The 16351-nt window shown below is 48.1% G+C and overlaps 1 protein-coding gene across 1 annotated transcript; it reads right to left on the reverse strand.

Annotated features, from left to right (window-relative positions):
* Nucleotides 1-10595: 10595 nt before the first annotated feature.
* Nucleotides 10596-16121, reverse strand: LOC140189067 (leucine repeat adapter protein 25-like). Its single transcript, XM_072245772.1, has 2 exons — nt 15640-16121; nt 10596-14467 (listed from the first exon to the last, which is right to left on the reverse strand). Exons 1-2 carry the CDS (start codon nt 15874-15876, stop codon nt 14198-14200), a joined length of 507 nt encoding a protein of 168 aa, XP_072101873.1. The 5' UTR covers nt 15877-16121; the 3' UTR covers nt 10596-14197.
* Nucleotides 16122-16351: the final 230 nt, after the last annotated feature.

Genomic DNA, 16351 nt, shown 5'->3' on the forward strand with positions numbered 1-16351 from the left:
CCGCCTCTCCAAGGAGAAAAGGCCAAGTTCACTCAACCTATCCCCAGTACAGACAACATCCTTGTAAATCTCCTCTGCACCCTTTCTATAGTTTCCACATCCTTCCTGTAGTGAGGCGACCAGAACTGAGCACAGTACTCCAAGTGGGGTCTGACCAGGATCCTATATAACTGTAACATTACCTCTCAGCTCTTAAACTCAATCCCGTGATTGAGGAAAGCCAATGCACTGTATGCCTTCTTAACCACACAGTCAATCTGCATAGCAGCTTTGAATCCCAAGATCCCTTTGATCCTCCACACTGCCAAGCGTCTTACCATTAATACTATATTCTGCCATCATATTTGACCTACCAAAATGAACCACTTCACACTTACCTGGGTTGAACTCCATCTGCCACTTCTCAGCCCAGTTTTGCATCCTATCGATGTCCTGCTGTAACCTCTGACAGCCCTCCACTCTATCCACAACACCCCCAACCTTTGTGTCATCAGCAAATTTACTAACCCATCCCTCCACTTCCTCATCCAGGTCATTTATAAAAATCACAAAGAGAAGGGGTTCCAGAACAGATCCCTGAGGTACACCACTGGTCACCGGCCTCCATGCAGAATATGACCTGGCGACAACCACTCTTTGCCTTCTGTGGGCAAGCCAGTTCTGGATCCACAAAGCAAGGTCCCCTTGGATCCCATGCCTCCTTACTGAAATCCATATACACTACATCTACTGCTCCACCTTCATCAATGTGTTTGGTCACATCCTCAAAAAATACCATCAGGCTGTAAGGCATGACCTGCCTTTGACAAAACCATGCTGACTATTCCTAATCATATTATGCCTCTCCAAATGTTCACAAGTCCTGCTCTCAGGATCTTTTCCATCAACTTCCCAACCACTGAAGTAAGACTCACTGTTGTATAATATCCTGGGCTATTTCCAAGCACGTGGCAGGAACAAAGACAATTGATCTGTCTGCTTCAACTGGCTAGACCCATTTGAGTTCAATGTTTTAAATCCACCATGGCCAAAACCTTACTCCACTCCATTACCCACAGGTCATGCTCTCTTCTCGCTACTGCCACCAGGAAGAAGGTACAAGTGCCTCACAGCACCCCTCAGCCATCAGGGGCTAACTTCACTCAACTTAATTTGTCCCATCGTTGGTATGTTCCCACAACCAATGGACTCATTTTCAAGGACTCTTCATCTAATTCAGAATGAAAATCAGGTTTAATATCACCGGCATTTGTCATGAAATTTGTTAACTTTACGGCAGCAGGACAATGTAATACATAATAAATAAATATAAAGATAAAAATTACCAAGTTACGTTAAGTATATATCTGTCTATTAAATAGTTAAGTTAAAATAAGCAGTGTAAAAACAGGGATAATAAAAGTGAGGCATTGTTCATGGGTTCACTGTCCATTCAGAAATCAGATGGCAGAGGGGAAGAAGCTGTTCCTGAATCGCTCAGTGTGTGCCTTCAGGCTCCTGTACCTCCTCCCTGATGGTAACAATGAGGAGAGGGCATGTCCTGGGTTATGAGGGTCCTTAATGATGGATGCTGCCTTCCTAAGGCACTGCTCCTTGAAGATGTCTTGGATACTATGGAGGTTAGTACCCATGATGGAGCTGACTAATTTTACAAGTTTCTGCAACTTATTTTGATCTTGTGCAGTAGCCAAACCTCCCCCCCCCCACCCACCCACCCACCCACCCACCCAATACCAGACGGTGATGCAGTCAGTCAGTCAGAATGCTCTCCACAGTACATTTGTCGAAGTTTTCGAAAGTTTTAATTGACAAACCAAATCTCCTCAAACTCCTAGTAAAATATAACCATTGTGTTGCCTTCTTTGTAGCTGCATCGATATGTTGCATCCAGATTAGGTCCTCAGAGATATTCACACTGGGAACTTGAAATTATTCACTTTCTCCACTTCTGATCCCTCTATAAGGATTGATTTGTGTTCCCTTTTGTTACCCTTCCAGAAGTCCACAATCAGCACTTTGGTCTTATTGATGTTGAGCGCAAGGCTGTTATGCAACACCACTCAACAAGCTGGTATATCTCACTCCTGTACGCCCTTTCGTCACTGTGTAAGATTCTACGAACAATGGTTGTATCATGAGCAAATTTATAGATGCTTTTTGAACTATACCTGGCCATGCAGTCATGGGTGTAGAGAAAGTAGACAGGTGGGCTAGGCACACATCCCTGAGGTGCACCAGTGTTAATTGCCAGCAAGCTGGAGATGTTATTTCCAATTCACGCAGATTGTGGTCTTCTGGTTCAGAAGTCAAGGATCCAGTTGCAGAGGCTTAATTTTCTTGTTTGTTGTTTATTTATTTATTATTATTACTTCTTCTTTCTGTATTTGCACAGTTTGTTATATTCTGCACTCTGCTTGAACACCCTAGTTGGGCAGTCTTTTGTTGATTCTGTTATGGTTATTATTTTATAGATTTATTGAGTATGCCCACAAGAAAAGGATTCTCAGGTTTGTATATTGTGACATATACAGTGCCTATAGAAAGTATTCACCACGCTTCCCCCCCACCCCCGGCTTGGAAGTTTTCATGCTTTATTGTTTTACAATATTGAATCACAGTGGATTTAATTTGGCTATTTTTGACACTGATCAACAGAAAAATACACTTTTGTGCCAGAATGAAAACAGATCTCTACAAAGTGATCTAAATTAATTACAAATATAAAACACAAAAGAATTGATTGCATAAGTATTCACCCCCTTCAAGTCAGTATTTAGTAGATGCACCTTTGGCAGCAATTACAGCCTTGAGTCTATGTGGATATGTCTCCATCAGCTTTGCACATCTGCACACTGCAATTTTTCCCCATTCTTCTTTACAGAACTGCTCAAGCTCTGTGAGATTGCGTGGGGATCATGAGTGAATAGCCCTTTTCAAGTCCAGCCACAAATTGTATGTTGGATTGAGATCTGGACTCTGACTTGGCCACTCCAGGACATTAACTTTGTTGTTTTTAAGCCATTTCTGTGTAGCTTTGGCATTAAAATTGGGGTCATTGTCTTGCTGGAAAACAAATCTCCCAGGTCACAGTTCTCTTGCAGACTGCATCAGGTTTTCCTCTAGGATTTCCCTGTGTTTTGCTGCATTCATTTTATTGTCTACCTTCACAAGCCTTCTAGGGCCTGCTGCGGTGAAGCATCACCACAGCATGATACAGTCACCACCATGCTTCACGGTAGGGATGGTGTGTTTTCGATTATATGCGGTGTTTGGGTTACACCAAACATAGTGTCAAGTCTGATGGCCAAAAAACTCAATTTCGGTTTCATCAGACCATAGAACCTTCTTCCAGCTGACTTCAGAGTCTCTCACATGCCATCTGGCAAACTTCAGCCAAGAATTCATGTCAGTTTTTTTCAACAGAGGCTTTCTCTTTGCCACTCTCCCATAAAGCTGCAACTGGTGAAGCTCCTGGGCAACAGTTGTTGCATGCACAGTCTCTCCCATCTCAGCCACTGAAGCTTGTAACCCGTCCAGAGTTGTCATAGGTCTCTTGGTGGCCTCCCTCACTAGTCCCCTTCTTACACAGTCACTCAGTTTTTGAGGACGGCCTGCTCTGGGCAGATTTACAGCTGAGCCATATTCTTTCCATTTCTTGATGATTGAATTAACTGTACTCCAAGTATTCAGTGACTTGGAAATTTTCTTGTATCCATCTCCTGACTTATGCTTTTCAATAACTTTTTCGCAGAGTTGCTTGGAGTGTTCTTTTGTCTTCATGGTGTAGTTTTTGCCAGGATACTGACTCACCAGTAGTTGGACCTTCCAGATACGGGGGTATTTCTACAACAATCAATGGAAACACCTTGACTGCACACAGGTGATCTCTATTTAACTATTATGTGACTTCTAACAGCAATTGGCCACACCAGTGATGATATGGTGTGACATGTTAAAGAGGGTGAATACTTATGCAATCGATTATTTTGTGTTTTTTATTTGTAATTAATTCAGATCACCTTGTAGAGATCTGTTTTCAATTTGACAGGAAAGAGTCATTTTCTATTGATCAGTGTCAAAAGCCAAATTAAATCCACTGTGATTCAATGTCGTAAAACAATAAAACATGAAAACTTCCATGGGGGGGGGGGAGGATGGTTTTATAGGTACCAATAATAAAATTTAATTTGAACTTTTCATACCGACGTAATATATCTGACTGAAAACAAGACAGGCCAGACATGGACGGTGTTTGCCGACTGGAAATGCACGAAGGATCTTGCATGGAGAATCGAGATCTCCGTTTAGTATGACGGCAGGTACCAAGCGCGTTTAGCCCATCGAGATTGCACCTCATGCTCCCATCCCCCACCCCTGCAAATTATTTCCCCTCAGTCCCGCTTTGAAGCTCCTGTCGTCTCTGAATCTCAACAGGCTCAACTCAACCCTAAACCACTGTGAGCTTCTGATATATTTTCTTTCCTTTTTATTTCCACAGGACAATTGTCACAGCCACTGGGAGCCCCAGTGAGATTAGGTTTACCTGTAGCGCAGGACGTGAGCGTTGCTGGTGAGAGCCAGTATTTTATTTTATCCTTCGAGCCACACCACCTATGAACTCATAGCCGCAGACGGTGGCGGCCAACTCCACAGATTCACCAACTTCCGGCTAAAAGTATTCCTCCTCATCTCTGTTCTAAAGGGACGTACTTCCCTGCTGTGGCTGTGCTCTCTGGGCCTAGACTCTCCCACTATTGGAAATGTACTGAGCCAGAGGGTGGTGAATCTGTGGAATTCATTGCCACAGGCCAAGTCATGGGGGTATATTTAAAGCGGAGATTGATAGGTTCTCTATTAGTCAGGAGAGTGGGGTTCAAAGGGATAATAAATCAGCCATGATGGAATGGTGGAGCCGACTTGACGTAAACTATGGGAGGAAGCCAGAGCACACCGAGGCAACTCGGGCAGTCACGGGGATCGTACAAGCTCCTTACAGACAGCAGCAGGCGGTGCAGACGACAATAAACCAGAGTCTGATTTCCACTTCATGCCCAGACAGGCGAGTGCCAACATAAGAGGTGGGGGCATGGCCAGTCTGCCCTGAATACCATTTCTTCCCTCGGCAGCACTACCCTTTAATACGTGACACTATTGGTCTCTGCCTTGCATACACTCGGTGATGGTACCTCTGCAGCAACCCCCCCGCCCCCGCATTCAAACTTCCACAGCCTGGGGGGAGAACCGCGTTATGGAACTGGAGCTGCAGCTCGATGACCTTCGTCTGGTCAGGGAGAGTGAGGAGCTGATAGAGAGGAGTTACAGGCAGGTGGTCACACCGGGGCCACGGGAGGCAGACAAGTGGGTCACGGTTAGGAGGGGGAAGGGTAAGACTCAGGTAATAGAGAGTACCCCGGTGGCTGTGCCCCTTAACAATAGGTACTCCTGTTTGAGTACTGTTGGGAGTGACAGCTTACCTGGGGGAAGCAACAGTGGCCGTGCCTCCGGCATGGAGTCCGGCCCTCTAGCTCAGAGGGGTAGGGAAAGGAAGAGGAGGGCAGTTGTGATAGGGGACTCGATAGTAAGGGGGTCAGATAGGCGATTCTGTGGACACAGTCCAGAGACCCGGATGGTAGTCTGCCTCCCTGGTGCCAGGGTCCGGGATATTTCTGATCGTGTCCCAAGATATCCTGAAGTGGGAGGGTGAGGAGCCAGAGGTCGTGGTACATATAGGTACCAATGACATAGGTAGGAAAAGGGATGAGGTCCTGAAAGGAGAATATAGGGAGCTAGGAAGGGAGTTGAGAAAAAGGACTGCAAAGGTAGTAATCTCAAGATTACTGCCTGTGCCACGCGACAGTGAGAGTAGGAATGCGATGAGGTGGAGGATAAATGCGTGGCTGAGGGATTGGAGCAGGAGGCAGGGATTCAAGTTTTTGGATTGGGACCTCTTTTGGCGCGGGCGTGACCTGTACAAAAAGGACGGGTTACACTTGAATCCTAGGGGAACCAATATCCTGGCAGGGAGATTAGCGAGGGCTACTGAGGTGACTTTAAACTAGAATGGTTGAGGGGTGGGAATCAAATTAAAGAGGCTAGGCGAGAGGAGGTTAGTTCACAACAGGGGGATGGGAACCAGTATAGAGAGACAGAGGGGTGTAAAGTGAGGGTAGAAGCAAAAAGTAGTAAGGAGAAAAGTAAAAGTGGCAGGCCGACAAATCCAGGGCAAGCATCAAAAAGGGCCACTTTTCAACATAATTGTATAAGGGCTAAGAGAGTTGTAAAAGAGCACCTGAAGGCTTTGTGTGTCAATGCAAGGAGCATTCGTAACAAGGTGGATGAATTGAAAGTGCAGATTGTTATTAATGATTATGATATAGTTGGGATCACAGAGACATGACTCCAGGGTGACCAAGGATGGGAGCTCAACGTTCAGGGATATTCAATATTCAGGAGGGATAGACATGAAGGAAGGGGAGGTGGGGTGGCGTTGCTGGTTAAAGAGGAGATTAACGCAATAGAAAGGAAGAACATAAGCCGGGAAGATGTGGAATTGATATGGGTAGAGCTGCATAACACTAAGGGGCAGAAAACGCTGGTGGGAGTTGTGTACAGGCCACCTAACAGTAGTAGTGAGGTCGGAGATGGTATTAAACAGGAAATTAGAAATGTGTGCAATAAAGGAACAGCAGTTATAATGGGTGACTTCAATCTACATGTAGATTGGGTGAACCAAATTGGTAAAGGTGCTGAGGAAGAGGATTTCTTGGAATGTATGCGAGATGGTTTTTTGAACCAACATGTCGAGGAACCAACTAGAGAGCAGGCTATTCTAGACTGGGTTTTGAGCAATGAGGAAGGGTTAATTAGCAATCTTGTCGTGAGAGGCCCCTTGGGTAAGAGTGACCATAATATGGTGGAATTCTTCATTAAGATGGAGAGTGACATAGTTAATTCAGAAACAAAGGTTCTGAACTTAAAGAGGGGTAACTTTGAAGGTATGAGACGTGAATTAGCTAAGAGAGACTGGCAAATGACACTTAAAGGATTGACGGTGGATATGCAATGGCAAGCATTTAAAGGTTGCATGGATGAACTACAACAATTGTTCATCCCAGTTTGGCAAAAGAATAAATCAAGGAAGGTAGTGCACCCGTGGCTGACAAGAGAAATTAGGGATAGTATCAATTCCAAAGAAGAAACATACAAATTAGCCAGAAAAAGTGGCTCACCTGAGGACTGGGAGAAATTCAGAGTTCAGCAGAGGAGGACAAAGAGCTTAATTAGGAAGGGGAAAAAAGATTATGAAAGAAAACTAGCAGGGAACATAAAAACTGACTGTAAAAGCTTTTATAGATATGTAAAAAGGAAAAGACTGGTAAAGACAAATGTAGGTCCCCTACAGACAGAAACAGGTGAATTGATTATGGGGAGCAAGGACATGGCAGACCAAATGAATAATTACTTTGGTTCTGTCTTCACTAAGGAGGACATAAATAATCTTCCAGAAATAGTAGGGGACAGAGGGTCCAGTGAGATGGAGGAACTGAGCGAAATACATGTTAGTCGGGAAGTGGTGTTAGGTAAATTGAAGGGATTAAAGGCAGATAAATCCCCAGGGCCAGATGGTCTGCATCCCAGAGCGCTTAAGAAAGTAGCCCAAGAAATAGTGGATGCATTAGTGACAATTTTTCAAAACTCGTTAGATTCTGGACTAGTTCCTGAGGATTGGAGGGTGGCTAATGTAACCCCTCTTTTTAAAAAAGGAAGGAGAGAGAAACCGGGGAATTATAGACCGGTTAGCCTAACGTCGGTGGTGGGGAAACTGCTGGAGTCAGTTATCAAAGATGTGATAACAGCACATTTGGAAAGCGGTGAAATCATCGGACAAAGTCAGCATGGATTTGTGAAAGGAAAATCATGTCTGACGAATCTCATAGAATTTTTTGAGGATGTAACTAGTAGAGTGGATAGGGGAGAACTAGTGGATGTGGTATATTTGGATTTTCAAAAGGCTTTTGACAAGGTCCCACACAGATTAGTGTGCAAACTTAAAGCACACGGTATTGGGGGTAAGGTTTTGATGTGGATAGAGAATTGGTTAGCAGACAGGGAGCAAAGAGTGGGAATAAACGGGACCTTTTCAGAATGGCAGGCAGTGACTAGTGGGGTACTGCAAGGCTCAGTGCTGGGACCCCAGTTGTTTACAATATATATTAATGACTTGGATGAGGGAATTAAATGCAGCATCTCCAAGTTTGCGGATGACACGAAGCTGGGCGGCAGTGTTAGCTGTGAGGAGGATGCTAAGAGGATGCAGGGTGACTTGGATAGGTTGGGTGAGTGGGCAAATTCATGGCAGATGCAATTTAATGTGGATAAATGTGAAGTTATCCATTTTGGTGGCATAAATAGGAAAACAGATTATTATCTGAATGGTGGCCGATTAGGAAAAGGGGAGGTGCAACGAGACCTGGGTGTCATTATACACCAGTCATTGAAAGTGGGCATGCAGGTACAGCAGGCGGTGAAAAAGGCGAATGGTATGCTGGCATTTATAGCGAGAAGATTTGAGTACAGGAGCAGGGAGGTACTACTGCAGTTGTACAAGGCCTTGGTGAGACCACACCTGGAGTATTGTGTGCAGTTTTGGTCCCCTAATCTGAGGAAAGACATTCTTGCCATAGAGGGAGTACAAAGAAGGTTCACCAGATTGATTCCTGGGATGGCAGGACTTTCATATGAAGAAAGACTGGATGAACTAGGCTTGTACTCGTTGGAATTTAGAAGATTGAGGGGGGATCTGATTGAAACGTATAAAATCCTAAAGTGATCGGACAGGCTAGATGCAGGAAGATTGTTCCCGATGTTGGGGAAGTCCAGAACGAGGGGTCACAGTTTGAGGATAAGGGGGAAGCCTTTTAGGACTGAGATTAGGAAAAACTTCTTCACACAGAGAGTGGTGAATCTGTGGAATTCTCTGCCACAGGAAACAGTTGAGGCCAGTTCATTGGCTATATTGAAGAGGGAGTTAGATATGGCCCTTGTGGCTAAAGGGATCAGGGGGTATGGAGGGAAGGCTGGTGCAGGGTTCTGAGTTGGATGATCAGCCATGATCATAATAAATGGCGGTGCAGGCTCGAAGGGCCGAATGGCCTACTCCTGCACCTATTGTCTAATAACCTCATCTCGCTCTTTATTTATAAAAGGACTGCTTTGTAAACTGTATTGTAAGTTCCTGCCATCCCTGGGAGTGGAGGTGTGCTTTCCCTTTGCAAGTAATAAAGGCACTTGATTAAGATCCACTCAGTGTTGGTATTGCGTTTCGTGAGACTTAGCGGAGAAAGTCTCACAAAGTCTCGCTGCGAAGTGGTCCCCAGTCCTGCCCGCTATTTGCCCCACTCTGTATGGCACTGAGGCCGTGAGGCTGCTCCAGGCTTTGTCCCTGCGAGCTTCGCGTTGATTTGCCCTGCTGTGTGATGAACTGACACTGAGGCTGTGGGCCTACTCTGAGCTTTGTGTCTATGGACTCAATTTCATCCTGAGTGCTGTTGCTTTGCTTCTATTGTTTGCACAATTTGTTGTTGTTTTTTCTCTTTCTCTGTGCATTCCAGGTTGTTTTTTTTTACATTGGGTTCTTTTGGGTTTCTTGTTTCGTGGCTGCCTATAGGCAGACAAATCTCAAGGTTGTATAATGTATACATACTTTTGATAATAAATGTACTCCAATCTTAGAGTTGATTTGCATTCTGGCACCGGACCGAACCTAACAAGGTCCATGTGACGGCCACCCCTGGATCAGCGTTCCCAAAGTCACACACAGGCATCCACCATTGAGCCAATCCGCCCTAACATCCCGGATTAAGTTCCGTAGAGAAGGGGGGGAGCGCTTTGGGGTTGTAAGCATTTAACTGTCATTCATTCTTTGGGGCACTCTTCTGTTTTCGTGGATGTTTGCGAAGAAAAAGAATTTCAGGATGTGTATTGTCTACACTTCTCTGACATTAAATGTACTTATTGAACCTATTGTGATGCAGACTCAGGATTGGCCTCTACAGCCACCCGAGGACCCAATAGACAGCCCCTTAGAGCAGAGGTTCCCAGCCTGGGGTCGAGGGACCCCTCGGTTAAGGGTAGGGGTCCACAGCGTTAAAAAAAAGAGGTTGGGAACCCCTGCCTCAAGGTAACATCATACTCAACTGGAATGCCCGCAATACTACCGTGTAGCCGGGAGCCACTGTTGAAAGATACGACGTTTAAGATGGGTGGCAACCCTCATCCTCAAAGGGGCCTTTAAGGCGCTGTAGGCAAGAGGCCGGACAATGACTGTGGAATTGTGGTTACACCACGATCACACCAAATGGTAGAGCGGGCTCAAGGGGTTGAGTGGGATCTTCCTGTGCCTGGGTCACATGCTCGTACAGCACAGGGAGGAGTCAGCAAAGGGGGTTATCCAGTGAGGGTAAAAGACATTGGAGGAGGGCTTCAGCATTTGGTGAACTGATGTTATCAATGTGTCTGTCAGTACTTCCAGTTGAACTCCCTTTTTGTGTGTTTCCTGTCACGTGATCGGCAACAATGACTATATCGAGTCAGGATTTATAAACAAACAAGCATTTATTAATGAAAAAAAAAACAAACGGAAACCTAACTGGAAGTAAACTGCTATGCGGCCATTCATTAAACCGCTACTCAGTACTAGCTCTTAAAGTGATAAATGAGAAACCAGTTCTTAAAGTGATAAATTCAAACACAGTTCTTCAAATGGTAAATTTTAAAGTCCAAGAGATTTATATGAGAGACTTTCATGAAGTAGCGAATTCCTCAAAGACACGACGTCACTGCCACTCCCAGCCGGATCCCGCCTCGTCCGCAGGATTCACGACGACAACGGAAATAAAACGGTTTAAAGGCACGGACCTTCCTCCTCCGTAGAATAGATCCTGCACAGCCTTTTCTGCCACTTTTAGCAGAGGCTATCTCATGCAGATTACTCTTTCTTGAACGAATTCAATAATGGTCGATCCTTTCCAAACCCGTCGAACATCTCCTTCAGGGTCCCGTCTTCACTCTCCAATGTTACTGAAAAGATACATTAACAAACCTGGCAGCAATTGGTCAAACTGCCGGCCCAGACTTCTGTACCTTACAATAGAACATAAAACTCTGTTTAAAATCAAAACTGCGTCATAATGCAAATATGCAGCGGAGTGGAGTATCTCATTGACGTTCTAACTGGAAAACTAACTGCGTCACCAGGGGTCTTCCCTTTTATACCCGTGGCGAACATGTCATCTTGTGACCTCACATCGGCGGGAAAATTACATCAGGTGACCTCCAAAAGACCAGTACATCATTCTACAAGAAAGTCACAAGATCTCCATGAGGTATGTAACATTCCCCCTAGCTGTCAGTCTGTGGGTTTTGTATTGCCATGTGCTCCTGCTCTACTCCGGCCCCTGTATCACTGAGTACTCTGTCTCTCACCTGTTTCTCATTATTACCTGTATTGCTGCCGCCTGTGTCTCATTGTGCTCCACCTATCATCTGCCTCTCTGTTTATTGCTCAGTGTATTTCAGTCCTGTGTTTTCACCTGTTTGTTGCTAGATTGTGCCAGTGAATTTTCCTGAGCCTTTCCAGCATTTGTATCTATACTCTGTCCGTCTGAATATCGACTCTGCCTGTTTCCCGATTCTGGTTTTTGGATTTCTCTGGATGTTTTGATCTCTGCCTGAATGAACTTTGATGCCGACTTCGTTTGCACCTCGGGATTTGTTACTCAGTAAATATCACAGTGCACATAGTACTGGACCTGTGATTGCATCCCTGCTCCAGCATCCTGACAGTCTCATTTAATTATTCAGTGTAATTATTTAATTATTCAATGTAATTAATTATTTAAAGATATAGTGCAGAACAGGCCCTTCGAGCCACGCCGACCAGCAACCCATCTATTTAATCCTGGCTGAACCACAGGACAATTTACAATGACTAATTAACCTGGCAACCGGTATGTCTTTGGACTGTGAGAGGAAACCCACACGGTTACAGAATGGACTCCAACACCCCGAGCTGTGACCTCACTGTGCTGCCTTAACTTGGATAAGCAAGTAGATCAAAAACGGAAATTATAATCAACATAGTCCATTTCGATGAATTTACACTCATAGGGATAGACGGCCAGTGAAGCTCCCTCTACACTGTCCCATCACACACTCCCGGGGTCAGATGCAGACTGAAGCTCCCTCCACACCGTCCCATCACACACTCCCGGGGTCAGACACAGAGTGAAGCTCCCTCTACACCGTCCCATCACACACTCCCGGGGTCAGACACAGACTGAAGCTCCCTCCACACTGTCCCATCACACACTCCCGGGGTCAGACACAGAATGAAACTCCCTCTACACCGTCCCATCACACACTCCCAGGGTCAGACACAGAGTGAAGCTCCCTCTACACCGTCCCATCACACACTCCCAAGGTCAGACACAGAGGGAAGCTCCCTCTACACCGTCCCATCACACACTCCTGGGGGTCAGACACAGAAGCTCCCTCTACACCGTCCCATCACACACTCCTGGGGTCAGACACAGAATGAAGCTCCCTCCACACCGTTCCATCACACACTCCCGAGGTCAGACACAGAGTGAAGCTCCCTCTACACCGTCCCATCACACACTCCCGGGGTCAGACACAGAATGAAACTCCCTCTACACCGTTCCATCACACACTCCCGAGGTCAGACACAGAGTGAATCTCCCTCTACACCGTCCCATCACACACTCCCGGGGTCAGACACCGAGTTAAGCTCCCTCCACACCGCCCCATCACACACTCCTGGGGTCAGACACAGAGTGAATCTCCCTCTACACCGTCCCATCACACACTCCAGGGGTCAGACACAGAAGGAAGCTCCCTCTACACCGTCCCATCACACACTCCCGGAGTCAGACACAGAGTGAAACTCCCTCTTTACTGTCCCATCACACACCCCCGGGGTCAGACAGCTGCCCCACCTACTTATATATGGTCATCCAGTAAGGAGAGGGGCACAGAGGGATGAGGATGTCCTTGTCAACTTGCTCCTGGGGCTGGCGAAATCAGCCATCCGTGGGTCTTGGGAACGGGTGGTGGGAGGATCTGCCCGGTTAGACTGCCTGGCAACGTTTAGGGGGTGTATTCGTGCCCAGGTAAATATTGAGAAGGAACACGCGCTGTCCACGGTGACCTTAAGGCGTTCCGGGACCATTGGGCTCCATGGGGAGTTATTGCTATCAATGACAGAGATGGAGATGTTTAAAGTGTATTGTCTATTTGTAGTGAAGTAATTGTGTTCGTCACTGTTTTGTATATATAGCGCTGAATTTGTAATAAAGATATTTTGTATTTTTGAAAAAGGGGGTCAGTCACAGACTGAATCTGCTCCACACTGTCCCACCAAGCCTTCCCAAGTGCCTGAGGGACCACTTCTGTATTTCCCACGTCAATCTGCTATTCTTGTGGCCTTGCCCCACCGCCACTGACCCAGAGGCCAGGGAGCGCCCAATCCTTGGGGGACTTCATTCAAATCTACCGAATCCTGGACGTAGTGAACGTGGAGAGGATGCTTCCATCGGTAGGGGAGTGCAGGGTCCCAAGGCACCGCCACAGACGAGGAGAATGTTTCAACCCTCGGGCCGTGAACCTGTGGAATTTGTTGCCACTTAGATGGTGGAGGCCAAGTACTTAAGACAGAGGTTGACATGTTCTTGATTGGTAATGGGTTTAAGGGTCAGGAAGAGCAGGTTGAGAAAGGGAATTAGCATGTTTGAATGGCCTGAATGCACTAACTCTGCATTTGATACCTTAGGGTGTAAGTTTTATTTACGTATTGAGATACAATGTGGAACAGTCCCTTTCGGCGCTTCAAGTCGAGCTGCCCAGCAATCCCCCGATTTAATCCTGGTCTAATCACGGGACGATTTACAATGACCAATTAACCTACCAACCGGTACGTCTTCAGACAGTGGGGGGCCCCCGGTGGACATGCAGGCGGTCACGGGGAGAATGTACAAACACCTCACAGGCCGCTGGTACAGGGACGCGTCGCGCTAACCGCTACGCTTCCCAGTGAAGTCAAGGGGTCAGACAGCAGAACACAAAAGGCGACCAAAACCAGTTTTCAGAACGGAAACTACCAGTCCCAATGGTTTCTACTTCATATGGTGATGTGGAAGGAGTCCTCCAGCCACTTGTCCCGGGAGTTCTGGGTGTGGGGAACCTTCAGACTGCTGCGTGGTGCCTCGTCCCCCACCTGCTCGGCCTCGTATTCCTCCTCCTCCTCGTAGTAGCTGTTCTCTGGGGAGAAGGGGCCCTCGGGGGCCGCGGCGGCGCTGGCGTCCTGGTACAGGCCCTTGTATTCCTGGATGGCCTCGTAGAGCGACCAGAGCTTGCACAGGAGGGACATGTCCAGCTGCCGGAGGCCCACCTGCGGAGGGGAGAGGACAGCACTGGTGAGGGACACGGCATGGCCTGACAGGGGGCCCAGTAGCCAGCTTGTTACCGACACAACTGCCCTGTAACCCCTCGGGGAGGGGGGAGAGAGGGAGGGAGAGGGGGAAGGAGAGGAGAAGGGGGAGGGATGGGGAGGGAGAGATAAGGAATGGGGAGGGGGAGGGAGGGATAGGGGATGGGGAGAGGGGGAGGGGGAAGGAAGGGGAGAGGGGGGAGGGAGAGGGGAGAGGAGGGAGTGAGGAGCAGAGGGAGAGGGGGAGAGGGAGAGTGGGGGGGGGGGAAGAGAGGGGAAAAAAAAAACAGCCAGGGTTCCAGCTCTCCATCACGACCGGTCCACCCCTGGGTTAGAGAGAGAGGGGAATCAGTCAGGTTTCCTGTTCCCCGTCACTGACCGGTCACCCCTGGGTTAGAGAGAGAGGGGAATCAGTCAGGGTTCCTGTTCCCCGTCACTGACCGGTCACCCCTGGGTTAGAGAGAGAGGGGAATCAGTCAGGGTTCCCGCTCCCGCTCACTGACCGGTCACCCCTGGGTTAGAGAGAGAGGGGAATCAGTCAGGGTTCCTGTTCCCCGTCACTGACCGGTCACCCCTGGGTTAGAGAGAGAGGGGAATCAGTCAGGGTTCCCGCTCCCGCTCACTGACCGGTCACCCCTGGGTTAGAGAGAGAGGGGAATCAGTCAGGGTTCCTGTTCCCCGTCACTGACCGGTCACCCCTGGGTCAGAGAGGGAGAGGAAATCAGCCAGGGTTCCTGTTCCCCGTCACTGGGTTAGAGAGAGGGTGGGGGTGAATCCGCCAGGGTTCGGCGAGGCAGATAATGATAATGAAGTAAGCAGGCAGCAGCTGCCCGGAGCGGGTAACCGTGTCAACCTCGGCACCTGCTGGGTCCTCTCTCCTTTCTCGTATCACGCTCTCACTTCCCTCAGCGGCTACTGCCGCATCCTGTGTAGGAGCTGGGAGAGAGACGGGGCAAACGCACCCCTCGGGCTCAGCTCCAGAGTTCCCAGCAAGTTCACCTCTGCTTGACTTCCAATGGCTGGGAGGGTCAGTGGTGGATGGGACACATTTCCTATCCCCCCCCCCCGGAGGTGAGAGAGAGAGAGAGAGAGATCCCCCCACTGTCTGTGTGTGTGTGTGAGAGAGAACTCACCATCTCCTTCCGCAGGGACGCGAGCGCCGCGTCCAGGTTGGCCGGTCTGCTCCGGCGGAGGTTGCCTGCGGCCGGCCGGGGACGGCTGAGCTCCTCCTGGATCATAGTCTTCTTGGTGTAGAGCCGCTCCATCTCCCTCCAGGAGCCGCCAGCCGAGTTCAGGATCCCGCTCAGCCCCTTGGGCAGCGGGGGGAGCCCCTCGATGCCGGCCGCTGCCTCGGCCTGCGCTGTCGCCATGTCCCCAGCGGGGTGAGGCAGCGCTTGGCAAGTTCCCCTAATCGTCCCGCGAGCCTCGCTGCTTCCGAGCTAATCCGGCTTCCATCCGGTTTATCGATGCCCCCTTCTCCAATTTAGTCCATCGCGGACTCCCGGTCACGATTTGGAACCTTCTCTCCCCCCCGCCCTTCCTGTGCGTTCGGTCTCTCCACCCCGGCTTTCCCCTTCCGAGTTGTGTGGTTACAGCCCTCTCGTACAAAGCGCTCCCAATCTCTTTGTTCATTGAACGGCACGCCCCGAGCTCAGCTGCCAAGACAGAGACGCCGCCACTCGCGACTTCAAAACTTTGATTTTGTTTTTCCAACACTTCCTTCGCATGGCTTATTGTTGCACTAAACGCCCAGAACTAGCGAGGGCCGTCTCGCTTATTTTTAGAAAGTAAAACGTCTGATTTTCTTTTTACAAATACGAGGAAATCTGCTGACGCTGGAAGCCC

Source organism: Mobula birostris, chromosome 28, assembly GCF_030028105.1.
Source record: "Mobula birostris isolate sMobBir1 chromosome 28, sMobBir1.hap1, whole genome shotgun sequence".
Taxonomy (NCBI): Eukaryota; Metazoa; Chordata; class Chondrichthyes; order Myliobatiformes; family Myliobatidae; genus Mobula; species Mobula birostris.

What these genes read in the sequence shown, in the direction of transcription:
- LOC140189067 (XM_072245772.1), bottom strand. Translation starts at nt 15,876, where the DNA reads ATGGCGACAGCGCAGGCCGAGGCAGCGGCCGGCATCGAGGGGCTCCCC. An exon ending in CGTCCCTGCGGAAGGAGATG is followed by an intron (nt 14,468 to 15,639) that starts GTGAGTTCTCTC and finishes TCCCCTCCGCAG; the next exon opens with GTGGGCCTCCGGCAGCTGGA.